The sequence below is a fragment of the Neolamprologus brichardi genome, chromosome 23 (genome assembly GCF_056152115.1).
Source record: "Neolamprologus brichardi isolate AB-2024 chromosome 23, ASM5615211v1, whole genome shotgun sequence".
Taxonomy (NCBI): domain Eukaryota; kingdom Metazoa; phylum Chordata; class Actinopteri; order Cichliformes; family Cichlidae; genus Neolamprologus; species Neolamprologus brichardi.
The window spans coordinates 22,883,670-22,910,992 of NC_142125.1; the positions used below are offsets into that span (position 1 = coordinate 22,883,670).

The 27,323-nt window shown below is 40.6% G+C and overlaps 1 protein-coding gene across 1 annotated transcript in view; it reads right to left on the reverse strand.

The window, feature by feature from the left end:
• Nucleotides 1-2,367: 2,367 nt before the first annotated feature.
• Nucleotides 2,368-27,323, reverse strand: part of LOC102787168 (uncharacterized) — a 35,943-nt gene continuing 10,987 nt past the window's right edge. The window contains exons 2-54 of the mRNA XM_087836292.1: nt 26,871-27,089; nt 25,631-25,855; nt 25,417-25,433; nt 25,303-25,335; nt 25,143-25,175; nt 23,971-24,024; nt 20,973-21,065; nt 20,783-20,857; nt 20,648-20,692; nt 20,498-20,551; nt 20,352-20,405; nt 20,219-20,272; nt 20,032-20,085; nt 19,888-19,941; nt 18,614-18,658; nt 18,485-18,538; nt 18,338-18,382; nt 16,246-16,299; nt 16,001-16,099; nt 15,859-15,903; nt 15,657-15,755; nt 15,510-15,563; nt 15,290-15,397; nt 15,115-15,168; nt 14,931-15,029; nt 12,846-12,899; nt 12,664-12,762; nt 12,479-12,532; nt 12,312-12,365; nt 12,171-12,224; nt 11,316-11,369; nt 11,159-11,203; nt 9,323-9,421; nt 9,107-9,214; nt 8,872-8,925; nt 8,564-8,617; nt 8,212-8,265; nt 8,051-8,104; nt 7,827-7,934; nt 7,259-7,312; nt 7,125-7,178; nt 6,851-7,012; nt 6,666-6,773; nt 6,436-6,543; nt 5,918-5,971; nt 5,732-5,839; nt 4,731-4,892; nt 4,597-4,650; nt 4,402-4,509; nt 3,611-3,965; nt 3,330-3,520; nt 2,996-3,238; nt 2,368-2,919 (exon numbers count right to left, since the gene is read on the reverse strand). Of these exons, the coding sequence (XP_087692418.1) occupies nt 2,773-2,919; nt 2,996-3,238; nt 3,330-3,520; nt 3,611-3,965; nt 4,402-4,509; nt 4,597-4,650; nt 4,731-4,892; nt 5,732-5,839; nt 5,918-5,971; nt 6,436-6,543; nt 6,666-6,773; nt 6,851-7,012; nt 7,125-7,178; nt 7,259-7,312; nt 7,827-7,934; nt 8,051-8,104; nt 8,212-8,265; nt 8,564-8,617; nt 8,872-8,925; nt 9,107-9,214; nt 9,323-9,421; nt 11,159-11,203; nt 11,316-11,369; nt 12,171-12,224; nt 12,312-12,365; nt 12,479-12,532; nt 12,664-12,762; nt 12,846-12,899; nt 14,931-15,029; nt 15,115-15,168; nt 15,290-15,397; nt 15,510-15,563; nt 15,657-15,755; nt 15,859-15,903; nt 16,001-16,099; nt 16,246-16,299; nt 18,338-18,382; nt 18,485-18,538; nt 18,614-18,658; nt 19,888-19,941; nt 20,032-20,085; nt 20,219-20,272; nt 20,352-20,405; nt 20,498-20,551; nt 20,648-20,692; nt 20,783-20,857; nt 20,973-21,065; nt 23,971-24,024; nt 25,143-25,175; nt 25,303-25,335; nt 25,417-25,433; nt 25,631-25,855; nt 26,871-27,089 (4,673 nt within the window). The 3' untranslated portion in view covers nt 2,368-2,772. The remainder of the gene's footprint in view (nt 2,920-2,995; nt 3,239-3,329; nt 3,521-3,610; nt 3,966-4,401; nt 4,510-4,596; nt 4,651-4,730; nt 4,893-5,731; nt 5,840-5,917; nt 5,972-6,435; nt 6,544-6,665; nt 6,774-6,850; nt 7,013-7,124; nt 7,179-7,258; nt 7,313-7,826; nt 7,935-8,050; nt 8,105-8,211; nt 8,266-8,563; nt 8,618-8,871; nt 8,926-9,106; nt 9,215-9,322; nt 9,422-11,158; nt 11,204-11,315; nt 11,370-12,170; nt 12,225-12,311; nt 12,366-12,478; nt 12,533-12,663; nt 12,763-12,845; nt 12,900-14,930; nt 15,030-15,114; nt 15,169-15,289; nt 15,398-15,509; nt 15,564-15,656; nt 15,756-15,858; nt 15,904-16,000; nt 16,100-16,245; nt 16,300-18,337; nt 18,383-18,484; nt 18,539-18,613; nt 18,659-19,887; nt 19,942-20,031; nt 20,086-20,218; nt 20,273-20,351; nt 20,406-20,497; nt 20,552-20,647; nt 20,693-20,782; nt 20,858-20,972; nt 21,066-23,970; nt 24,025-25,142; nt 25,176-25,302; nt 25,336-25,416; nt 25,434-25,630; nt 25,856-26,870; nt 27,090-27,323) is intronic.

Below are 27,323 nucleotides of genomic sequence, written 5' to 3' on the forward strand. Positions count from 1 at the left end.
TCCTCAGCGAACAAGAGGACACCCCAGTCAGGATCTGGGCGCCGCTGCCAAGTCATCTCAGGGTCGCAGACTGCAGCGGCCGTCGTTTCGGTGAAGCAGGCACAGAAAGCCTTGCAGAGAAAACCCCAAAATGTAAACATGCATGTGAGCGGGAGGACGTGGAAAGAAGAGAAGGAGCCTTGGTGCTCATGTGCAGTGTTTCCTCAGGAGATGAGGAATGACTTCCTCTCTGAGATTAGCAGAAGACTGCACAGTTTCTGGGGACAAGCACTTCCACATGCCCATTTATAATAATAACACTATTGATATGCATTCATACAGTGCTCATTTAGCGCTCCATTAGGGTGATAGACATGAATTGTTTTCATGTTATACTGATTTGCCTTAGTTATAATATTCAAACATCTATCACACCCTCCTAGCTTCACTTTTTATTTAGTGCCATCAGCCAAAAGTTAAGTCCAAAGCTTAAATTTCCAAACCCTGCATGCTGACAGTGTCTCTATGTTCACATCTGCATGCTCATAGAAACTGTTTCATGACACATAATATAATTTTTTAAGACGCTATTCTCTACAGGCAACCCCGGTAATGTGCTAACAGCCAGTAACTCCCCACTCCAACCCAAGATGGCCGCCCCTCCCTGAGCCTTTTTCTGCTGGATGTTTCTTCCTGTTAAAAAGGAGTTTTTCCTTCCCACTGTCACCAAGTGCTTTCTCATAGCTGGGTTTTTTATTGGTGGGGCTTCCTCTATATTTTTGTAGCGTCTTTACAATACAAAGCGCCATGTGGTGACTGCTGTTGTGATTTGGTGCTATAAGTAAAAATGAATTGAAACAAATTGAATTGCAACCAATTTTACTCAGTGACGGCCGGTTGTTGACCAGTCTCCTGGCCGGCATGACCCAAGGGAGTAAATCAGAGATGAATAAGGGTATGCAAATGGAGAAACATAAATTTTGGTTTGTCAGATTGTCAGAAATGCACAGACTACATGCAGACCACATGCTCTTACATGCATACTCAGTCCTTAAGTTTTAGTTCCTGCATTAGAATGACAGGCAGGATAAAATCCACCAGTGACAGATACACAGCATAGCCATTCTTGATATTTTAAGAAAATCAATTAAATGCAAATAAAAATGATCTTTATTTCTATATTTTAAGAATATGTATAAACATATAAGATATAAGCTCATTGCAATGAGGTAATATTCTCAACATGGTCTTAAAAACGGTACAATAAATGAATAAGAGTTGTTCATGTCTTTGATTTGTGAAGCAGTGAGGGATTCATTTGTTAAATTACTCCTGCTGAATTTTACTTGCAGAAATAACGTACATCTAAGGTGCAAAGTGGATAAACTCGAGCTGCATTTACAGCAAAGGTTCTTTGCAGCAAACTGATGGAAACGTGTGCATAGCCACACTTGTCAATCTGGCTCCGTACAACTTTCCACACTTCAAATGAAAATAGCAGGGCCCGACTAAAAATGACCACCTCGACAGATGTGCAGCGAGCTCAGGCAGCAGGAAATGGCAAGAGTGTCACGTCTTTCAGCAAGCGAGGAGAGGAGAGGTCGACCCAGAAACATATGCTGCCTGACCTTTGGCTTTTTCTTCCTGTAAGGACGCCTTCCCGCTCCCTCTCTCTCCGGCTGTCTTTTTTTTAAAAGTGTTGTCATTGGAAAAATATTTAGTCAGATTAATAAGTATACACTTATATTGGATTTGTAATTTTTTTAAATATATATTTATATAATGGAGGATCTATAAAACAAAATCATCAGTATTTATTTACCCAAGCCACCTGGGTTGTTGTGCTCAGATGTTGAAATCTAAAGCACTGGCTCCCTCCAGTGGTGACATAGTGGGTTTGGCCATGAGGGCCAAAATAAATTAACTAAATATACAAGCAATTCATTAAATGTAATTATTTAATTAAAATTGTAATTAAATAACTGTATCAAATGTTGTAAATGAAATAAATTGATATTAATTATTAACATATTTAATTAATCATTTCTAGTTCAAATTAATTAACTAAAATTGATTAATAATCTAATATATGTATTAATTTCATTTTGGCACCCTACATAATTTCAATCAAAATGAACGTTTATTCACCTTTTCTCACTTTAGTTTCGAGGAGGAGCAGAGTCAGTCCAAAGAAAGACATTTTATTCAAACATCCATAGTCAACAATAAACAAATAATTTGCCATTTACAGTCATTCCTCGCATTTACAGTCGTGTTAAAAAGGAGATACAAATGGTTTCTGCTAAATGAGTTTCTGCACAAAACTTAATAATTTAGTTCAAACATACTTTTCAATGAAAATTAATAACTACTGTTAACTCTCTCTCTCTCTCTCTCTCTGTCTGTCTGTCTCTCTATCCTGGCCTTTGGATGTGCATGTACTGAAAAAAAAAGCCATAAAAATGAAAAGGTTTGAATGCTTTTATTCACTGTAAACCTTCACTTCTTATGTTAACTCGTCTGCAAAGACTTTTCCACAGTTCATGCAAGGTTACATTCCATCTAAACCGCAGAGAACTTGTCTAGAGTTCGGTGAATTTATCGACGAGGTGAATAAATTATATCCTAGCGGTTGCGAAGCTCTCGTTCGCTGTGCTTCAGCAACTTCTGTGAAACATCTGGCCTTCGTCTTTCTCCCAGAAAAAGAAGTCCCCCCTTCCCTGTCCTGTTCCCTATAATTCCTTAAGATGATGTTACTCAGTTTCAGTCAACCCTGTGTTGGGGATTCTTGTTTTATGAGAAGCACACAGGGCCGATGTCCAGGCCAAACTCCTGATCAGCTTGTCCGATGTCCATGGGGGCCAAGTCCATGATAGGCAGCCTGGTTGAAGTTTGAGTCCTGTACTCAATCACTGTCCGACCCCATGCGCCATTTGATTTCTAAGGACAACAACAGAAATATCAGTCAGTGTATTTTCCAGGAATAACTAATTTAGGCATTTTATCGAAGACTCACCGAGCAGCCGTCCTCAATGACAGTATATCGTAGCCGGTTGGAGCCTTGGGCTCTCAGTTCTTGACCATTGAAGGCTCTGAGGACCAGCGCTTTCTTCAGATCCCCACTGTTCTCGTCGTTGTAAGCAACGCTGTTCCTGCAGTGGTAGGTGACGTTCTGGTGCGACTCTTTGGACAAAAGCTGTAGCAACTTCAGCTGCACGGCCACCGCGTTTGGTTGTTCCTCCTTGTTGCCGTAGCGGAACTGAAATCACATGTCATATGAAAAGCTCAGTGATTTTTTTTTAAGCAACTACACCATGCATGCCACTTCTAGAAAAGCATCCACTTCTTACCCTGGCGCCACCGTTCATGTCAGCCTCGAACCAGATGGGTTTGTTGTCATTGGGCTTTGATTTCGTCCACCAGGCTTTGCGGGGAACGTTGGGTGGGTTGGCAGAGATGCAGGTTTCACCAGTCTCCATATTGCAGAAGACCCTGATGGCATCTTTTACGCTTCCTTGGTTTGGATCAATCCAGTACTGACCTGTATGGGAAATACAAGCGCCATCACTGAAACTGTAGAAAAATCAAAATCTAATAATCAGTAAATGGTTGAAGAAGTGCAGATCCTGACCGCTGCTTTTCTGTGGGTAGCAGTTCTTGATGTCCTGGCAGGTTTTGGCAGGGTTCATCTTGCTGCCGTCAGGACTGCGGAAGTTCTGCAGATTTCCACTGAGGCTCTTCAGCGTGGCGTGGATGCCGGTGTCTGCCCGCAGTGTGGCCGAGTTCTTGTTGGGAAGGGCTTCATCTTTGTTGAACTCGGGAAGCAGAGGAGGTTCTGCGGCCACAGCGTCCTCAATGAATTCCACGGCTTCAGGAATTCCTTGTGCTTCGTAATCGACCAGGCCAGCAAAAAGGTCTTCAGAAAGCGAGGTGGGAGGTCCTGGGGATCCTGGAGGGCCGGGGGGGCCTGGTTCACCAGGTGGGCCCTGAATAATGAAAATGATTAATGAGCTTTCTAGTTACTAAAATATAAAGCTATTTTTGATCCAAAGAGGATGATCTACTATGACTTTGTACCTCTTGAAATTTTATTGAGTATCTCTCTTTGACTTCTAACTTTAACTTTAGGTGTAAACTCAGTCGTGTCCCCGTGTCTGTCTGGCCTCCCTGTTTGTTCTGAACAAACAGCATTCACTGTAATTTTATAAGATGTATCCAATGTAATGCATGAACCAGAGAGAAAACCATTGTACAAGCACATAAATGTATTTTGTACTGATAAAATAAGTGTGGTAAAGTGCTCAAAGTCTGACTGCGGAGTGCAGAAATGTTCCTGGAATATGTCACAATGGAACTTTTTGTACACGCTTGTTTCATCTATGCAGGAAAAAAAAATCACAGCTTCTTTCCCGCTTCTTTCACCTGTGCTCCGACATCTCCGCTGCTCCCTCTGCTTCCAGGAGGACCCATAGCTCCAGGGTGGCCAATGTTTCCTTCCTTACCTGGAGGACCGACCACGCCAGGAGGCCCCTGTGTGGATATCAGAAAAACATTTTCACAAAACGACAGGAAGAGAAATTATGTTTAGTTTTTAATGTGATGTTGATTATTGCTTACCCTCGGACCGCTTGGTCCAACTACTCCTATAGCTCCTGCGTCTCCTGTGGCACCCTAAAACACAAAGGAGTACATTAAAACTTCTAATTTCTTGTTTCCATGATGTAACCTTAATGTCCAAACATCTTTCTTACTTCTGTTCCTTGCAGGCCTTGGAGCCCGGTGAATCCTCTGTGACCTTTCTGACCCCTCTCCCCAGGCTCTCCAGCAGCTCCTTTGTCCCCCTGTGGTCCTTGAGGGCCAACTTTTCCCCGTATTCCTGGCTGTCCTTGGGGTCCATGAGGGCCTCTTTCACCCTAAAGTCAAAAGAGACGTAACAGTTGTGGATTTAAAGATGTAGCTGGAGTTTAATGCTGAACTTTAATCTGTTGCTTGCTGTTAAAAAAAAAAAGAGAACTAAAAAAATAAATTGGCTAAAAAATCTGATGGGAGATAACAGCGGGTACTCACAGTAAAATAAATAATATACTTTTATTTTGAAAATCGGGAAAAGAACAAAGTGTCTATGTTGGTGTCTGGGATAGTTGCCCATTACTATGTGTGTCCGTGTGAGAGTGAGAGTAGCTTTAAAATATGAATGGCAGCTGAGACACTGCAGCTGTGATGATTTGGCTTTAAACTGAGCTGGAATTACATATCTATCCAGTACTGTATGGATAAATAAATAATTACAATAACAGGATTACATTTGTGTACGTCCATTTCAAGGAGTCTTACAATCAGATTCAGCCATTTATCTGAAATGCAAGTGAAAACACATCAAAAGTATCCACCAATCAGAGACAGGAAGGAGACGACCAATCAGATAATGGCATTTAAATAAGCCATAGCTCATTAACTGTCAGTTGTTCACACCTTTGTCAGTTACACAGCTGTTAAAGTTGAAAGGCCTGATTTAGACTTCTGAGGGGAAGTTTTGTGGAGCCTACAGCGTAAACATGAGAGGCTGACATCATTATCAGTATTACTGGGCTGCTGGATTACATGTTAATTACCACATGGCCGTGTTCTCGTGTTTTACATCTGGTACCATCCAAAAAAAAGTTAGAAATTCATCCCTCTTTGTTGTGGTCATTTTTTTTTTCAGAGACCTTCTAGTTTTTGTAGTCCTGGTTGATCTGTTTGTTAAACTCACATTTACACCCATTTGACCTGGACTGCCTGTTATTCCCACTGGACCCTCAGTACCTGGAGACCCTGGACCACCAGCCAGACCCTCTGGGCCAGGATTGCCCCTGTCACCCTACAAACAAGCCAGAGATTAGACCACACCAAGCCTCTAAAACAAACACACAGATACATTTTATACATTTTATCTTACCCTTTCTCCGACTAGGCCGTCCTTACCAGGAGGCCCCTCAGCTCCAGCAATACCCTGAATCAACAAATGATATTAGAAACTTAAGATCTGAGAAAAACAAAAAAACAAAACAAGAAATTGTTCACTTCTGATAAGAAGAAGGAAAAACCAGATCTGTGATATAAAAGGCTGAGTCATCTACAAAGAATCGCATGACACTATGATTTCCAGGTGTTTAGCTGAATGTACTGATACTGAAAACAAATTTTATGTGCTGTCGTTGCTAAAGGCCACAAACCTGCAAGCCTGTAACTGACAGGTTAAAAGAAATGTGACAAAACTGCTGTCTTAATAAACTTTTAATAAGTTGGTGAATACTGAACAGTCAAAGAAATCTGCTTTTGAGCTACAGAAACATTCTAGTTATGTTTTCTAGACATACACAGCACTTTCTGAGAGTCACTTTAGATTGAAGCCTTAAACCGCTTAAATGAAAGTCCTTCAGATTTGATTTATACAGCTCCATCTCAAGGACAAACCTCAGGTCCAGGATCTCCTCTTGGCCCAGTGGCTCCTGGTAAACCGATACCCCCAGGAGGACCAGTGCTTCCCTGAGGTCCAGGTGCTCCTGCTTTTCCCGGTGGACCCTGAGGCACAAATAAACACAAACTTCCTCATCTAACTCTAACATAAATAATGGCACTGCTGAGGAGCGAGTTGCCTTTGTGAGCAATAACAATAAACAGGAAACATTAGCGGGAGCACTCACAGCAGGACCTGGCAGTCCCAGTAAGCCTCTCTCTCCTCTGACTCCGGGTTGGCCGACTATTCCTCGCTGCCCTGCGGCGCCAGCAGGTCCTGGAGGCCCATCAGGACCCTGACAGAGAAGTACCAGAGCTGATGAGCAACTGAAACATCTCTGAATTCGAACAACAACAAAAAACTTCATCTTACAGGAGGACCGTCCTCTCCAGATTCTCCTTTCTCCCCAGATCCGCCGGGTAGCCCTGGAGGTCCATGCTCGCCTTGACGTCCCTGACCTCCGTTCTCTCCTCGAATCCCGGGAGGACCCTGTTTTCCTGGAGCACCTATAGGCCCGTCTGCTCCAACTGCACCCTGAAATACAAACATAAAAGTGACTTAATAAAAGAAAACTGGATGTTTTTGTGCATCCCAGTTCATTTACACTATGTCAGGTCTTTAAGGTTTGTTTTTATAAGGAACTCACAAGAGGACCAGGTGGACCAACTCCTCCAGGCAATCCAGGAAAACCGGGGGAGCCCTGTGGGAAGGAGACAAGTTTTACCTCAAATATGTTCATCACTGAGTTTTGGAGAGGCTTGTCCGGGTCAAAATACTCACCGTTGGACCCTTTGTTCCTCTGCCACCTTTCAGCCCGGTCACACCAACAGGTCCCTGAAAAACACAGACACAGGACAATTTTCTACGCGACCCATCTACTTCCTGTCAAGTTACTCATTAAGAGAAACAAAGGTCAAATGTAGCTCTCAAAATAAGTAAAGCATAACCAGAGAGACTTTTTTCTCTCAGAATGTATGCCAATTACATCCAAGCGACATACGAAATGCATGCCAATCACCCTTATGGTCCAGTGACGCTTGCCTAAGAACAAATGCATGAGTGAAAACTTTCAAATAAATGAATAAATCCTTCAAAAAAGAGGGGTGGCTCCTTCACAGTGTTGTAAAAATGTGCTGAAAGTGTTGAAAAAGAGGCATTTTTCCTTTTCATATTAATTAAGTTTTTATTAGAGCCACTGATACTGAATATATGTGCACTGCTTTTGTACTTTTCAGACTGGTGCATGTAAAACTAAAACTTTGTGATTAATTCTGCTTCACAGAAACTGTAAACCCATATTAATAGGGATTGTTTCAGATTTTATAGATTAAAACATTTGGCAGCGTACCTGCTCTCCTGGTTTTCCAGCCACGCCCTGAGGTCCAGGTGACCCTGCTTCTCCCTTCAGACCTGTCTCACCTGTTTCACCTTTGACCCCAGGCTGACCATCAGGACCCTGGGAAAGAAAAAAAAACAGTAGCTAGAGATGAATCTCTCTTCAGTTACCTTCTAGTTTATTATTCTGTTAATCCTTCGGTGGTTTTGTGCGTCACACTGTAACAGGCCACTTACAGGAGGTCCAGGGAAGCCAGCAGCACCAGTCGGACCAGGCTCACCAGTAGATCCCTGAGAACATGGTCACACACACCAATACACACAATCAAGAAGAAATTACAGCATTGAAAAAAGTGAATATCAGCTCAAATAAATGTAAAATAAAATATTGTGCCTACAGCGATTCCTCTTGTTCCTCTGCGCCCTGTTGGTCCCGATGGGCCGGTTTCACCCTGAAATGAAATAATATAAATATTTAAAAACAAAAATACATAACCAGTATTTATTAACAAGAGTTTTTTTTACATAAATACAAAGTCCTTAAAGCCCTCTAACAATATATTTTTATCTAATGTTCACAAATTATCATAAAGTCATCACAAAATCACCTTACGGGACTTGAAGAGCTCTAAATCAGTTTTACAGAAACAGTGCAGGGTCACGGTTAATCATCTTGTAGCTGTGCTTTGTGATAAATCATTAAACTGAAACAAACACATTTCTGGGCTGAAAAACAGCTTTTATGCTTACCTTCACTCCGTTTGGTCCACTGGGACCAGCAGGTCCAATGGGACCAGGAAGCCCCTGGTGCAATGACATGAGGAAATATATTAGACATAATTTAGACATATATTAGTCTTTGCAGGCTGCAGGTAGTGAATTTTATTTTTAGTTTTATTAGTAGACTATGATTTCATATGTTGTTTTTCACATTAACAGTCTTGATTTTGTCTTTGTTTTATATTTAGATTTAATCACAAACTTGCTTCAGGTAAAGTGAAATATTTCGACACACAGTTTTTTCATCTGCAGTAAGGATCGCAGTTATGGGGACTCACCCTCGCTCCATCAGCCCCCGCCTTTCCCTCTGGTCCTTTTTCTCCAGTAGCGCCCTGTTAGAACAAATCAGGTTCATTTAATGGTTTCTTAGTTTTCCCTCCTTTGGTTCTGATGATCCCCAATATCTCGAGGTCTCACAGTACCTTACATTTTGCTCCTCTTACAGTCATGCTATTGGTAAAACTGCTGTCTTTTTCTTTGGAGATGGTGTAATGAATGTATTCTTTAACTTACAGCATCTCCCTTTGGGCCTGAAGATCCGGATATGCCTCTTTCTCCTGGGATCCCCTGAAGTCCTGGACCTCCTGGCTCTCCAGCAGCACCCTTGGGTCCAGGGCTACCCTAAAATGTGCAAAGTAAGCAGCAAGGCTTATTATAAACAATTTAATGCAAGCAATGACTCTTTTTGTTGTTCAGGGTTAAGCATCAGTAGTTTTATGGTTACCATACCTTTAGCCCATCTGGTCCGGGTGCACCTGGACTACCTTTTGGTCCCTGCAGCCCATTGGGCCCAGTTTCACCTCTTTCTCCTGGAGAACCTCTCTCTCCCTGCAAGAACAACCAAAAGATAAGTTTATACATTTATTTCTTATTGCAGGGGTGTCACACATATGGGGCCCAGAAATGGCCCCTGGAACAACTCCTGAGACTGATCTCAGGGATTAAATGTGCAATGTTGTTGCACATGTTAAACTCCTTTGTACTGACAGAAAGGGGTTTCACTGGATGAGCCCTCTTAAGCTCAGACTGGGCTGTATGTGGCCCAAGATGTGTAAAATTAGTTTGACATCCCTATCCTATTGCATTGAACAAAAAAAGTATGTGTAAGGTTAGCGATAACCGCTGAGGCTAAAAAATCAAGAAGGAAGTTGCAGTTTCACAAATGGCCACTAGAGGCTTGTTCCAAATTTAGTCAAAACCCAGAGAGTTGCATGTTAAAAGGTTTAACTTTAAACATATGAACAAATTGACCAATAAAACTCCACCTCCAACCTAAAGAAACATCTGGAACTAAGTTCTTTTTAAAAAACTAACATTAGCCTACTGCAAAAACCTTGTTTTAGTTGTGGTAGCTACCTGGGTTATGTGCCACTTCAGTATCTTTGATGTACTATTGTTGTGTGATTTATTACTATTACTAAAGGCTGCATTACAACCTGCTAGCTGCAAATAATCATGTGCAGTTCTGAAAGCAGATATATTACTGATACAGAAATAGTTTTCTATACGAGATCACTGCAAAAAGTGCAGCCTTACCTAATGTCCACCCTACTGTTACTCATTTTATATTAAGATTTAAAAATGTAGTTGGTATTGCTTTCAGAACTGCACATGATTATTTGCAGCTAGCAGGTTTTTAATTCTATCCATCAAGTCTAACAGTCTGCAGTCCATGAACTAACCTCAGCTAACGCCAGCTAACAAAGTTAGCTCGGTGGCGAGTAGCCTTCAGTAATAGAAATCACACAGCAATAGTACATTCATGTAGTTGTAAAAAGCATGATAATATATCAAGTAATCCAAAGTATTCAGAATACGTTACTCACATTAAGTAACTTAACGGCCATGTATTCTGTAATCTGTAGCATTTTAAATGTAACCTTACCAACACTGGATGTGCTTAGTGCTAACGTGCAACAGTTTTCCAATTTCATTGTACTATCGTACTAAGCATGACTGTGCAATGACAATAAAGAGTTATCTTTATAAGTTATCTTAAGTAAATCTGTTTTGCTGCATGTTAATCTAGAGGTTTTGACATTTTATAAAATATGAACAAGTTAAAAAAAAGAACATTTTGTATTAGCTGTTTTTTCACATATAATAATAATAGATGCATCTTTTAATTAAGTTAATCCCATTTTATACAATTTTAGGATATATTTCCATTTCCTTTCTAAAAATCCTTTCAGACTGGTTACCAAATCAAACCTTTTTAAAAATTTTGTCATTGGTTTCGATTTCAAGAAGAAACTCAACTACTAAATCATCAATAAGTTATAAGTTAAACTAATATTTGTTTTCTATTTTAGATCCTTAACTCTTACAGCTCATCATCATTAGCTGGAAACAAGTTCAACCGAAAAGAAAAGTAAAATTTAACAATCATCAGACGATCAAAATCAATCAATGAAAACACAAAGGGATGCACCGAAATTCTTATTCATACGATGATTAGCGCTATGGGTGGGTTAGAGAAAATGTTCATGTTTCAAGCTGGACTGTGATGATCTGAAGTTTCAGAACTGAGCAATAGAAAAGTGGAAATTGGACTAACGGACTTACTCTTGGTCCTGTAGCGCCAACTTCCCCAATCTCTCCTGCAAGACCCTACAAAAAAAAAAAAACATTAAGCAGATTTTACATGCTGTATAGAAGTCCCTGCACAATTTATATTGTGTGGGTTAACTTGAAAAATATTTTTAAAATACCCAAGTCGTACCTTGTCACCTGGCTTTCCTGACTCTCCAGGTGGGCCTGGTGTTCCGGGCAAACCCTAAAAACGCCCCAAACAGTTTTTATTTTATTTGATAATCATAAAAACAATAGAGAAGAACTTCTTGTAAATGTTCTTCTCTGTGCTCCTCCATCACAGTCTGGTATGGAGCAGCCACTAAACAGGACAGGAGCAGACTGCAGCAGACTGTACGGGCAGCAGAAAGGATCATCGGTGCCCCCCTGCCCTCCATCCAGGATCTGTACCTCTCAAGAACCAGGAAACGGGCAGGGGAAATCATCACAGACCCCTCACACCCTGGACACAGACTTTTTGATCTGCTGCCCTCTGGCAGACGGTACAGAAGCCTGCAGACCAGGACCACCCGACATAGGAACAGTTTCTTTCCCCTCGCCATCTCCCTTCTTAACAGTTGACCTGTCACACTGCTCCCACTGCCAGACTGCAACTTATGTATATAAGTTTAGATTAGTTATTCATAGTTGGTTTACACAGCTTTGTGTATATATGTGTATGTATGTGTAATGTGTGTATATAGACACGTGTGTGTGTGTGTGTGTGTGTGTGTGTGTGTGTGTGTGTGTGTGTGTGTGTGTGTGTGTGATTTACATTGCTGTGCTTGAGAGCCACCATCTACCGGAACCAAATTCCCTGTATGTGTCTGCACATATACTTGGCCAATAAACACGATTCTGATTCTGATGTGACTTTAATCGTGGCCAATCTCCTTTGTTACCTGGTTAAATAAATAACAAATAAATAAATAAAATAAAGAATTAAAAGCGAGATTGAGCTCCAGTGATAGGAGCCAAATTCTTTGCGTTATGTGATGAAGAGTACCTGGAAGCCAAACACTCCCTGAGATCCCTGCTCTCCTCTCTTCCCTGCAAGACCCTGCAGGACAAACAAACACATTATATTAAAAACATAACTGTTTACATTATTAATAATGAGAAACTCTCAGCTGAGACGGATGCTTACAGCTGGGCCAGGTGGACCGGCGGCGCCTCTCTCTCCATCTTTTCCATTTGGTCCCTAGAGGACAGTAAAGAGCAGCATTTATCAGCATGTTTGTGCTTGAGATGAAGAGCGTGAAGCCTCAGCAGGAAGTATGAGCTCTATTTGTATCAGCTGTGGATTTAACTTGCCCTTTGACCTGGAGCTCCTGGACTTCCAGCTTCTCCAGCCTTCCCAGCATCACCCTAAAAAACAACAGGGACCATCAATCAGCATATTTTGTGTTATTATGGAGCTTTTTTTGCATTTATTTTCACAAATATATCCATCTGGCTTCTCTCATTAGGCTTATCTAGCCACACTCATTCGTACTGACTAGGAAGCCCTTTGGTCCCGGCAGGCCCATCGGCCCAGCTGGGCCTCTGTTTCCAGTTGAACCAGCTGGGCCTTGTTTGCCGTCGTCTCCAGCGGATCCCTGAGAAGACAGAAACACATTTACTGCTGAGCATGTGTGTGCAAATCTACAAGTGGTGAAAGTAAACACATTTGATTACACACCACTGGTCCTTGCTTCCCCTCTTCTCCCTGGGCACCTATGAGACCTGTGAGACCCTGTGAAGTAACACAAACAAGTCTTTTAAATGCTGAATGAAACGAGAGTTTCTGGTTAAGTTCAGGTGAGTTTGAGGGTTTTTTTTATCATCCTTTCTGACTCTATTGGGGACCATAATTTACAAACTAAGGACTATATTTTAATAAATCAGACTTCAAATTTGTGATTGATAGCATAAGCTCATCAGAAAAAGGTTACTGAAGTCATAGTAGAATAATTTCTTTCATACATGTTTACATAACTTGACTTATTTTTTAAGTAGGAAAGTCGCTCTCCAGTGGTCATAAGTAGGAATACAGGTTTAAGGCTGCAAGGCCACATACAGTTTTTTATATGCAGTTTTTTATATGCATTATAAAGACTCCAAGCAAAGCTAGCACTTCTTGTCACTAGCTAATTCTGCTATGCATGTTTATTTAAATACCAACGTAGAATTGCTCTTGAAGATTGCAGTTTAAAACAGAGTATGGCTATAAAATTCAGGCACATGCAAGTTTCTCAAGGATAATTTAATGAAGATGCAACACCTAAAGACCAACTAATTTCAGATTAACTTTAAGTCAGTTTGCTGTTGAACCAGCATGCAGTGCAGCAATCTGAATAGATGAATCTGTGCATTCCCTGACCAGTTGGCAAGCAGTTGCTGGAGTTTTGAACTTTGAACCATAATAAATAATAATAATGTATACTATATAATGACCCCCGTGGGGAAATTACTTGTTTTTCTTGACCCATTCACTCAGTGAATTCACTCAGGCAGCCACTAAGCAGGCGCCCGGGGAGCAGTGTGTAGGGACAGTACCTTGCTCAGGGGTACCTCAGGGTAGCCGTTCAGTGGATTTGAACCCCCGACCTTCCGATCATGGGGCAACCACTCTACCTACTGAGCTATCCCTGCCCTTACTGAGCTATCCCTGCCCTAAATCACAATAAAGTGCCATAATAAACATTAATAAACAGAATAAATATGGCTCATACATGAGATTTTGGGTCATATAAAACAGAATCAAGAGGCAGTATAGAATCAAATGCGACTATTAGAGCAGAATAAAATATTGTGCCTAATAAAAACTTAAAAGCAGTTTACACTCTGAAATCACAGGTTCTGGTTTAGCATTCTGTGACAAAGACGATGCTGTGAGAAGGTTGAGAAGGATTAGTTATGATGCTAAGACCTCTGCTTTTGAAGGATTTGAAGGATTGCTGAGGTCAGAAGTCTTTACTCTGAAGTTAAATATGACAGTTTAACCATCCTTTTATTGTATTGCACAGTTGTTCAACACTGGTACCTTGTCTGGTCCAGAAGCTTTCTAGCCTGTGCACCATCCTGTGGTTGGTGGCCTCAAAGAGTAAAAGGTGCTGAGGTAGGTATCTGGTAGGGCGGGGTCATTAAGGTCTAAGTGTACAGTGGGCCTGTTATGGGTAAAATGATTTGACAATTCTTTCCTGCTGCCCTGATGTCGAGGAGCAGGAGGCAAACACTTGCCAACTGCTCCTCGATATTGACCTTCAAAGTAAACGTTGTGCCTTATTGCTGCAGCCAACACATTTCCGAAAGCTCAATTTTTACTTTGAAAGTCAAGTTTCTACTTCTCCAGGTTGTGTTGCAACTTTTTCAAGTTTCACTATGACTCAAAGAATAGTTATCACATGTTTGCAGACAAATCGATATCTTCCATGTAAATAACAGGCAACCTGCTAACAACCAACCAGCACCAAATACCTCTTTGCAACCAATATCATCAATTATTATTACCAATATAATTCTGGAATACACATTTTTCCCTGCGACTGGAGATTTTCAAGTACTCACTGACTGGTTTCTATGCTGCCATGACTTTGGCTTTTCAGCTTCACAGCAAATGTCATCAACCTGCAGCAACCACTTGCCAACCACTCAGAAGGGAATCATTTCCTCGTGAGCAGAGGTTGTCAGATGCTCACTTTTATATACAAAATCCTGCAAACATGCGCAAAAGGATGAAATAAACCTTCTGCTCTAGGCAATGAATTACAACATGCGAGTTTACCCGAGCTCCTGTCAAGCCCGACTCTCCGTTGCGTCCTGGGTCTCCAGATAAACCTTTGGCGCCTGAAGATCCTGGCAGCCCTCTCTCGCCCTGGGCTCCCTGTTCAGTGAAAGTGTGAAATATTCAAAAATCACAGAAATGAATGTGATGAACCTGATGGCGAATTTGAGTCATGAATACTCACCTTTGGGCCTGGCAAACCGTCAGCACCAGGGAAACCCCTATTTCCTGGTGGTCCCTATAATAAAGAAAAAGAAAGCTTTAGTCTGTCTTGTTTGCAGCGTGTAGTTTTGAGTTAAAAAGGAATACATTAAATATATTATACATGACTGGACTGTGAATATTCTTGATGGACTCACTGTCTCTCCTGGGGATCCTGGAGGCCCAATGGATCCAGCATCACCTCGGGGTCCACGCTTTCCATCTTCTCCCATGGGGCCTAAGGGACCTGGTGCACCATGGTCACCCTAACATAAATTCATACCCACTGAATCAGTTGACAAATCCTTAACCTAACGACCAAAATAACATCTAAGATGAACTTTTACGGTCTTTATTTTTGGGTAGCTTTGGTCTTACCCGCTCTCCCTTCAATCCAGCCTCTCCCTTGAATCCAGGAGCTCCAACATCACCCTGAAGAAGAGTTTAAAACAGATATTTTAAAATAGAGAAATGAAGACTCACATGACAGGGAGAGAGAAAATTAAATAAAATGAGAACTCATACCAGTTGGCCTTTTGCTCCAAGAGCTCCTGTTGAACCCTGGGGGCCGGGGGGGCCAGGGGGACCAACCATACCAGGTGGACCCTGGAGACCGGCTATACCCTGGTCAGGTGACAGAGCAGCAATAGATTAAATAAAGACCTTTATTGTAACACATTTGTAGACAAAGATCAGCTGGTTAAAGAGCTTTGCTGCAATCACTTACCGCTGAGCCGCGGGGACCCAGAGCTCCGTCCTGTCCTGACGCGCCCTGTTCAAAAACGAAAACATTAACTGGGAATGGTGGTAATGTGAGGCCAGAATGGGTCTACAGCTATTTTAGCAACAAGAATGATAAAGTACAACACCTGCTGTCCGATGGGTCCAGGTGGCCCGACACGCCCAACGTCGCCCCTTGGCCCCTGCTGTCCCAGACTTCCTCTGACCCCTGTCGGTCCCGCTTCACCCTACATCAGCAGGTACATTCAGGAAATATTAAAGGACTTCTCGGGTGACTTCAGTGACTCAGAAACATCTGTCACTTAGATACTAATCGAAGTGTGTCTGAGAATGAAAACAGACTCCTTACAATTCAAGCGTCAAATAATCTCACCTTCATTCCAGGGTTACCGGGAAATCCTGGTATACCGGGGATTCCTATTGGCCCCTGTGGTTAAAGGAAAGTATGTTTAATACTTAAGAAAAATCAAATCTGATATTTTGTTGACAATCTGGGTAAATGGTGCTCCAAAAATAAACAAATGGGCTACTAAGAACAACCAGAAGATAAAATGTAGTTGTCGTGGATGTTTTTGTGTTGTGTGTGTTTCTGTTTGGTTTTCACTGTTGTTCTAGCAGCTAAAGTTTTTTTTTATGCTGTACTGCAGTCACACTGAGGATAACAGTGGTTGGAGACGGCAGAACAACCAAAATTATTATGATCGAGCGCAACGAAGCTGTGATTTTTTTTGCTGGTTCAAAGACAGGGACTGGGTCTGTGAGGTAAGTAACTCTGAGTTTCGTGTTACAGATAGCCTGATTCGATTAAGCTCAATCAACTCCAACTATCCAACATTTACCATGGCAACAGGTAAAAAACTAGCGGGACCTCCATTTTAATCCAGTGGAGCAAGAAATAAGGAAAAAACACATCGCCAAGTTAATTCTTCCTAAACAGATACAGCTGGATGTCAATACAATTTTGCTTTGAATTACTAATTATTCAGACTGTCCACATGTACACCGGTGTTTTTCCCACTCATCTTGATGTTTTTTCCATCAGTAAATGGGATTTAGTTCACTGAAAACTGAGCTTCTTAAAAAAAGACAACTATGTGTTTATGTGTGGACCAACAAAATAGATTTTGTCTCACAACAAAGTTTGCACCATGTTATTGTTTGTTGGCTCCTGATAGGTTAACATTTCTTGGGCTATATCGCCACCTGTTGGTTTGCCATGCTCTTGACAGGGCATGACAATTTTTAATTTGGATATTTTTTCCATACATGGCCTCAACTTTAAGCTGACAGGGACAAAATGGCTGAAAATAAAAACATCTCCAAATGCTGAAATGCTGTCAGAACACATTCAGACTCTTGATAATTTAAATTTAATTTTGTTTAATTTTCTCAATTTTCATTTAAATATTCAGGTTAACGTGAACAAAATTACAACACGACAAATATTAGCCACTGATTAGTGTTTTATGATAAATGGACTGGTTCTTATATAGTGCTGTTCTACTCTAACTGAGCACTCAAAGCACTTCATACAACTTGTCTCATTTACCCATTCACACCCACTCACACAAGCACTTTTTCTACATAAGTGCTCTCTATCTTTGAGGTTAGTATCTTGTCCAAGGATATTTGGCATCCATATCAGAGCAGCCAGGGATCGAACCACCAACCCGATGTTTTCACTTTTAACAACAAACATTTGGATTTAAATACATCTTATTTTAACTTTGTGGATTTGATTTGAGGATTTATATTTAACGTTAAACACCACATATAAAAAATGTGCAGTTTAATTATGAATTAATAATAAACCCACATTGTCCACTGATTGAGTTTCTGTCCTTTCATTGATGACGGACTGATTATAAAGACACTTTGGCTCAGAGTTTTCTTCTTCCTGTGTCGGTGTTACAGAGTTTTGGAGGTTTTTTGGAGAACTTCACTGTTCTGGTCTGTTTTTACAGAGTTTGGTTTGGTTTTCTCTTGTTGAGTGTATCGGTACTCTTGTCTTGTCCCCCTTTGCTTTTATCTGCTACCTGAGTTACTTTTCTTCTGTTTCCTTGTGTTTTTGTTTCTTCTTTCCTTTTAAGACTTCAGTTTGTTTGTTTTTTACTTACATCGGCCATCAAATTTTGCTCTTTCATCCTGCGATTGGAAACAGCAACAGTATTTTTCTACTAAACCAATTAAATTAACTAACCTAAAGGTTTTTTTTAATAATGAGTAATATCATATATCCAGTATTTTGTTCAGTCAAAACATGCAAATTAAAGATATTAACTTCTGCTTTCAAATCAAAAGGGAGATTTTTCTCTATTTTCTGACGTGCTAGACACTAAAACAAGAAGCATGTTAGAGGATTAAAATTATATTTTTATGTTTTGAAATAATCTCAGGGTCTGAAAGGAGGTGTATGCCTCGGTGTGGTCAGAAGTGTTGGAAAAAGTAGATTTAGTAGATCTTACCAGAGGACCTGGTTTACCAACATGGCCGGGTGTGCCACGTTTACCCTAAGAGAAAAAGACAGATTAAGATAAATAACTTAATATGGAAACATATCTTTGCATTTTTTTTCCTTTTCTTGTCATGTGGCTCAATTATTTGTCTCATACCACAGAGCCGGTCGTTCCGACTCGGCCTCTTTCTCCCTGCATCCCAGGTGGTCCCTGAAACCAAAGATGGAGTCAGTATCTCTGCAGCAGACTAATATTCTCTCTTTTTAACTGTGTTTTTTAACTTACCACTGGACCAGGAGCTCCCATTGCACCAGAAGTACCAGAAGCACCCTGCAAATCATAGACACCGAGCAGTTATGCACAGATTGTGCAGCACATGTGACCGAAACAACCTTTCAAACGTGGAAACAAGTGATGAAATTTCTGTTTGGAGTTTGATTTTGGAGTTAATTTAAAAATCCTGTTTTCAAAGATCAGGTTTCCGTGTCTCATTTTCTTTGTCTCATTCTGAAACTAAAACACGAGATAAATGCAATGAAGTGTTTGTTATAAAAATGTTATGTAAAATAGTGCAATTCCAGTTCAGCTGCTTGTAGTAGAGGCAACAACAATTCACACAAATTAAATAGATTAGCGTTCTCCTTATCCATACTGACTGTTTTTTTTCTAGTTTAGCCTTTTTTGTGTGTGTTCTTGACACTGCTGTGTGTACCAGAGACGGGCCGTTACACAAGTGAGGAGAGTTTGGTGTAGAAGGACAGAGCATGGAGCAGGAGGAAAGATATCTACTCCTGAGGAACAGGAGGAGCATCACATGTGCCCCACAAAATGACCCACATCGGGCTATTCGTGGATGTTTCTGACAAAATGTGTCAGGAACTTCAAGAGGTTGGCATGAGGTCAAAGAGTCCATTGATGTTACATAACCCTCATGCCACATGCTTAGGTCCCACTAAAGGATGTTGGGACCTCATGCTAGGTCCCAACAGTCTGCTGTTCAGGCCTGCTGTTCTGAGACAAACGTCAATCAGGCTGCACAATGGCTCAGGATGGTTTCTGCTTCCTAACTGGAAAAACTGACTTCGATAAAGTTTAACCTCCCTCACAGAACAGAACATTGGTCATACGTGCTCTTTGCTTCAATGGGTCAATGGTAATTTCATCTAAACAGGTCAACATCTTTTTACCACCTTGATAGCACGAAGATGCATACAAGTGTACATCTGGGCATTTAACACTAATCCAGTGCCAAATGAGTGCCGTGTGATTCAGTGAATTTGATATATTTACATACATTAGGGCCACTTTAGCCTCTCTGTTTCATCTCTCAGGTGAGTGAGATGTAGCTGTCTAACTAAAAGTGTCTCTGTTTAAAGCTTAAGCACATAGACATTTACAGTCACTGGAATCACCAGCTAACTTCACAAGCTTGTATTTGGACACCGTCGAACCATTAAATAATTTTTCTTTAGATAATTTAAAGCAACTGCACTGAATATTGTTCCTTTCAGACTTAAACTATAATTCCTACTATTCTCTCAAAAGTGAGAGTTAGCTACCTTTGCTCCAGCTGCTCCAGCCTCGCCTCTTGGTCCAACAAGTCCACTGTGTCCCTGTTGTAGAGGTTTAAATTCACAGACTGGTTAGTTCTTGATATTTCATACATGAAAACTAATGAGTAATAATGAGGAAAAAGGACTTACTTTGTGCCCTCTCAGTCCTGGATTACCTGGAAGTCCTGGGAATCCTCTTGCACCCTGTATTTAAAAGTAATCACATCATTCCTGATTGTGTTTTCGCTCACTGTCTCTCAGATTAGAGTAGGTTATTGTATCACTATTATCATGACAATAGTAGGATTAAATATTTTTTGGCATGACAACTGGTTACCGCTGATCCTGGGTATCCTGGTTCTCCGGTTCCTCCTGCAGGTCCGGATTGTCCCTGGAAAAGACCATCAGGTGGTTATGGAATAATTACAGATACAAGAAGAATCCTCATCAGTATCTGTTACATGACTCACATCAAGTCCAGGTTTTCCTGGTGGCCCATCAGGTCCTCGATGACCCGGCTCCCCCTGCAGACACACACGTACAGTCACATTTAAATTTCACTCTTTAACATGTAAAGCAGCATTAGAGTTAATCCAAGATGAAGAAACAACTGTACCATCAATCCTGGATCTCCAGCTTCTCCAGGAATTCCTTGACCACCAGCAGGACCCTGAGCAGGAAAATTAAAGGTCACATTTTTAGGCCCACTTCCTACAAAGTAAAACTAATATTTGGCTCTAAAACTTCATTAGAGATAAAGACTCACTGGTGATCCAGACGGTCCTGGAAGTCCTCGTGGTCCTGCTTCACCCTGAAATGGCAAACGATTATGCACTGCATTTTAAACTCTTCAAGCTTCCGGACTTTGCATATGTAAAATATGCAGTTTAAAAGTGCTCACCCTGGATCCTGTTAGCATTGCAGATGGACCCGACTTCTCGCTAAAACCCGAAGCCATCTGTGTCACCAGGTTACCCTACCAGGAAGAGGTTGATCCAAAATTAATCATTCATGGAGAAAATTTGATTTGTTTGGTTTTTTTCTTATGAAATTTGCATTAACTAATTAAAAGAAGTTGGAGAGCAGCTCACCCCAGGGTGCGAGGGATGCCCAGGTGGTCCCGGTTCTCCTGGATTTCCTGGTATACCGGGCTCACCATCAAATCCTGGAGGCCCTGGGAAACCCTGCAATTTGCATAGGTTAATGAGTGGCACCCAGAAGGTACTGACTGGTTACATGACCAGAAGCTTAAGTCTGACATTTTGTTTGCAGTTTATGATTTTACTACAGTTATCCACATGTGAATAATGTGTAAATGTCAACGAGAGGCTGTGGTATCAGATTCGCTGCATCTACTTGAGGACTTTGAGGGCCTTGAGGTGCTTAATGCACCTTTATACTTGAAAAACTAAGAACCCCCCAGCGTTCAGTAGCTGGCAGCTACTGAACACTGTTAGCAGCAACAACTTGACAAAATTATTTCCTGTGGGGCTTTATCAGTCTCTCACACTGTGGTGGAGGAGTATTGGTCCACGCTTGAGATTTTCATTGAGATTTTCAGTTGTTCATTTATGCACAGCTCTCTTAAGGTCCCATCACAGTATTTTAACTGGATTGAGGTCTGGACGTGGACTGGACCACTGCAGCACTTTGATTCTTTTCTTTTTCACTCATTCTGTTGTAGATTTGCTGCTGTGCTGTTAAGGTCAAGCTTTATCTGTCTTTTGTGGCTTGCTCAGATGCAGCTTTGCAAACCTAAACTGTGCTGGCATGTTTTTTTTTAGAGAGAAGAGGCGTTTTCCTGGAAACCTCTCCAAACAACCTATAACAGAGGCCTACAGAGTCTGACATGTAGCTCTTGGGTTGTTGCCTCATTTTTGAACCTGCTAAGGATCTGATGATTTTTATTACATCCTGATAAGCAAAACACTACAATCTTTACCATGACTGGCTATTTTATGCTACACTATTGAATGTTCATATTAAATATGGGATAAGCTTTAAAACGTGTCTAAAGTAATACATGATTTCCAATGTTGTTTATATCTTTATCAGTATCTGGCATCAGCCTGTCATCAACTTATTTGTATGTTAAACTGCTAAAGACTCACTAGCTCACAAGCACACTGTGCTGCCCCTCTACAGCTGTCCAGAAGTCAGCCAATCAGAAGAAACTGACTAAAAGGAGGTGGACCTAAAGCTGGGCATACACTGTGCAATTTTTTCAGTCGCGTTATTCAGCTTCTGCTCAAACTGCACGATTGACTCGCAGGGGTTAGAAGTTCATAGGTCACGATGCAGGGTCTCACACACCGATGCTCTGATGCGACCTGAGTGCTCACCGTAAAATGAAGGTTATAACAGAAATTCTGTCGCTCACTCTCCCTCTCTGTCTTTCACTCACACAGACACGCACACCACCACCATCAACTTTGCTAAATTGCAAATGAAAAACATGATCAGGCAGCTGTGATTGAGCAGCAGTGTACATCCAACTATTTTCACGGTTGTTGTGGTCTTGACAATTTTGTAAGGCCACATTGAAAAGGCTCGGATGAGCTTTCCAAAGTTCTACAAGTGCCTCCATTGCTTGTGTCCAGATCACACGCTGCACGTGCTGCGCCGTCTTTTTCGCTGACATTTGTGTTTGCGCGTGCGCAGTGTGAGAAGCTGCGGTGACAGCCTCACGATAGTCGCGACCAAGCGATTGATGATCGGGAGCTGGTCGTGAGGTGTTAATCGCTTCTCGTTACCCCACGTATACTACACAATGCACGACCAGTAGCGGTTTTTGATACGGGCGACACGGGCGGACACAGGGAGGAGAGGGCGGGGCGGCGGCGGATTCTCTGGCTGGCTGGAGCAGCATCTAATAACAACTCGCAAAATAAAAACAAAACAACAAACACAAAAACACCAGACATTATAATACAGACTTATAATTTGCACCGATGTTTTTTCGAAATTCTATACGCGAAAAGTGAGCGAGAGCCCTCGGTGAGCCTGCTCGCTGCTGAAGTCAAAGTAAACTTTATTGTGATCTCTGCTACATACAGTCCAGTATACAGAGAGACGAGACGACGAGGCTCCAGTTACAGCAGTGCAAGTAAACAAACAATAAATATAAGAAGAATAAGAAAATAAATATGCAATTTAGGACTCGGGGTAAAGGGATCAATAACAATTTAAAATTTATATTTTATATTTTGATGATTTAATGTCTCACACACAACCCGTGGAAAGGGGTTCATAATGTTGTAAATCCAAGCCCATTATGTATTCATGATTTGAATCCTGGGTTGTGTGAAATTCCAGAAATACACCTTAGATAAAGTGAATCTGTGAACTAAGGTGTAGGTGTGTTAGATCATGTTGTGGTGATCCTCGAGTTGGGGGATTTGTGTTCATACTGGAGTCCAAAATGAAAACCAATGGAAGATGGACAAGAAAAGTTCAAAGCCATCAGGTGCTCAGTTTAGAAAAAATAGAAAAGAAGAGGAGGAGAAACGAGCAAAAGATACAGGTAAGCAGATGTGTCATTGGATAATGGCAGGTCATCCTGAAACAATCAGAATCAGAATACTTTATTAATCCCTAATAATGTGGATTACAGTTGCTCCAAGAAGAAATGGTAAAAATAGTAACAGTAACAGACTAAACTCCAAACAACACAACAACCCGGGGCGCCAAACAGGCTAGGACTGCCACTGTGCACGACACACGATAAAGGCCAAATCGGGCCGATCACCAAAACGGTCGCACGACTCAAAAATCGGCTCAAAATGGGGCAAAGAAAAATCGCACAGTGTAAGCCCAGCATTAAAGAGGTTTCACCTAAAAAACATCTTGTTTAACATGTTGATGAACTGCGGGTTGCAGTTGAAGTTGCATTGTAGCATTGCTATGTAGCATTCTCACCAAAACAAACAAACAGATTTTTAGTTATGATGTTGTGTTTAAATTAAACTATCCAGCAATTAAACATTAACTGTGGTAGTATAACAATTGCAGGAGCTATTTTCTTTCATTGTGAACATCACCTATTAACTCATAGGTCCACTAGTTCCCTGTGTATTGGTTTCAACTTACCCGTCTGCCTTTAAAGCCTCTTGGTCCAGGGCTTCCCTGAGCCCCTGGAGGACCCTGAGCAAAGAGAACAAGCCATAAGAGCATTGAAACATTGGTCACTGTCTAATTACTGGAATAATCATGCAGTGAAAATAGTATACACTGTAAAAAAATATATATATATATAAAAGTATTTTACTGTGTATTTTACAGTTCTGTACTGTTCTTCTAGAATATCATTAAATTAACATAGACTGTGATTTTACATTTCAAATGTAAATTAACGTAAAATCACTGTAAATGTAATCAAACATAGTTTTCTTGTTTTTTTTAAATGTATTTGTCTGTACATATGCATATTTAGATTGTTAAAATACATTCACAAATGTATCATAATTTCACAAATATTTGTCCGTTATTTGAAAGATTGAACTGTTAAATTCAAATGTAATGCTATGGAAAAATATATAAAATGATTCTTAGAAACTTTTTTTACATCAAATAATTATTATTATTATTGTTGTTTAGAGCGGTTGTGGCTCAAGAGTTGGCAGTTCGGCTTGTAATCAGAAGGTTGCCGGTTCAAGCCCCGGCTCGGACACTCTCGGTCATTTGTCCTTGGGCAAGACACTTCACCTACTGGTGATGGCCAGAGGGGAATTAAAAAGTGGAATTGTAAAGTTCTTTGAGGGTCTCAAAAAGCGCTATATGAATGCAATCCATTATTATTTAAACCAACTGTTAACTGTATATTTCTGTACATTTAAGTATTATTATTCATATTGCCACATTCATTGATCTTGTTTATAGGTAAGTTCATTGTTTAATCACCTTAAAATGTTCCTAATTTAATGTTTAAAAGCACTTGAAAAAGGCAAAATCGCATGTAAAATTAGGGCAACAAACTGTATTGTCATTACTGGAAATAACCGTATTTTCATGAGAAAGTTATTTTCTGGTATTTTCTGGTATTATTTTGGTGCCCCAGCTGCCGGAATATTACTTTTTTCTTAGGATTTTTTTTATTTTTATGGTGTACATGAAAGCATTTGTCCTGGTAATTGTAATAACAAATGCTGGTATTACATTTTGCTGCCCTCTACTGTGACTCCAGTTATCATGTGTAATACTGTGACAGCAAACAGAAAGATAACAAGGACAGAGAGGGGGATGAAAGAAAGAAAAAAGCTCACCGAGGGTCCTGAAGGTCCAGGAATCCCCACCACCTTCACAACACAAGAAAAATTAAGTTCATTAAATGAATTATTAAGACCTCTATCTAGTCATAATTAATTAAAAAAGTTAAATTTATATGCAAAGTGCACTAACGCCTAACTTTTTCTTTTTACTTACATATGGGATGTCTCCTGGTTCACCCTTTTGCCCCTAAAAATAAAGCCAAGCAACACTTTTTAGTGACAATGTTCCCAATTTAATATATTTTTCTTAACTGACTGTATGACTTACCTTGAGGCCCATAATTTCTTGCGAAAAAAAGAGAAAAAAATATTTTCATTTATTTTATTTTTCACAATTTATGTAGTAAATCTTACTCTTTAAAGCACTTCAAAAACATTAAAATAAAGATAAGACATAAAATAAAGTATCTAAGTTTTATAAGGGGTGTAAATCTAACACAAAGTGACCATCTCTCTTCTGGATGCAGGTAAATCTGTCTCACCTATCATCCTGCTGGCACTTGCGAAGTTGTCGCACACAGGGCAGCACTCTCCCGCGGGCGTGACAGCCTTCTCACAGTTTGACAGGACCTCGCACTGTATCTCATCACAGACAGTGACGCCGTTGTCACAGACGCACACGCGACAAGGTTCGGGTTTCCAGATGTCATTGTGATGGTAGACCTCCCCATTGACATTGCAGTTTTCCTCCTTCTTCTCATCTGCAGCTGCAAGAAAAAACCCAAAATGGCTCAAACAGATAGACAGACAGCCAGGAATTCTTACACATTCTTGGGAGCAACAAACAACCGTGATCTCCTTTCCTTCCCCTGTACACAAATCTCACCCAGGAACTCAAAGAAAACAAGCTTTCAAAGTAAAACAGACGAAATGATGAAAGTAGGCATGAATGCTAACACTAAACCAGACATACAAGACAAAGAAACAAAAGAGACAAAGTCATAAACAATACATCATCATAACAGCATTTGCTTTTTTACATTATGAATTAGAAAATTTTAAAAATTAGATTTTTCCTTTTATAACATGCTCATTGTTGTGGTATGGACTGAAGTTTCATTTACAGACAGGGGCGTCACCAAGGGGGGGTCTGGGGGGGCACTGGCCACCCCCGGCAAGACTGCAAAATATTGGTAATAATTTCAATAAATGTGAACACAATAGAGAGGAAGAATCATTAAAGTGCTGGTTGGGACTGCCAATCAATCAGTCAGTCAATAAATTAAAACATAATTATGGATTTAAAAATGTTATTTGGTTTTCATATGTACCTATTTTTCAGTGATGTCAACTTTAATAGCAGGAAATTAACTAGACATATAATTCTTTTCTATCTCTCTGTTCTAAAGGTTACTTATTTTATTTATAGGTTAGGTTACTTATTTTTCAAGTAACCTATATTTGACAACAGATGTGCCAACCCAATATTTTTACTGGCCCTCATATGGCCGCCGCTATGAAAAAATTCTGGAGCCACCCCTCTTCACAGAGCACCCTTGTAGTTTCACTCATCACATTTTAAACAAGTTTTTAAACGAGTTTTTGTTGTTTTTTTTTTTTTTTTCAGGCTAATTTAAGCTAATCAAAACATATTTGATCAAAAACTTGTTGCGGGGGGACCAGCAACAAATTTCTGCCCTGGGGCCTCATTAAAGGCTAGTCCGGACCTGGATCAACCATATAATAAATTATATTTTCAATCACATAAAATGGACTTTTTACCTGTTGCGAGGTCTGTACTGGGAATCAATGTTGAAGCTGCAGTCAAGCACACAGGGCAACACTCGCCCTCTGGGGTCACTGTTTTTTGGCAGTCACCGAGGTCCTCGCAAACCACGTCCTCACACATGGCGGTCCCCTTATTGCACACACACACCCGACATGGCTCCGGGCTCCACATGTCATTGTCGGCATAGACTTTTCCATTTTCTGTGCAGGTGTCTTCATGAAAGAGAAACTCAGTTAGTATGTGCTGCAACAGGCTGTCACTGGATTTTAAAAAAGGATCTACATTTTAATGGAAATTCCCACAACTTTGCAAATTTACTGGAAAACACACATTTTAAAAATAAAACATACTCATTTATGAATCCATACTGTTGGGTTCCTTCAAAAATACAGTCAAAAAATGTAAAGTATGTGTGTTTTCTAGTCCTTAAAATACCAGCATCTTAC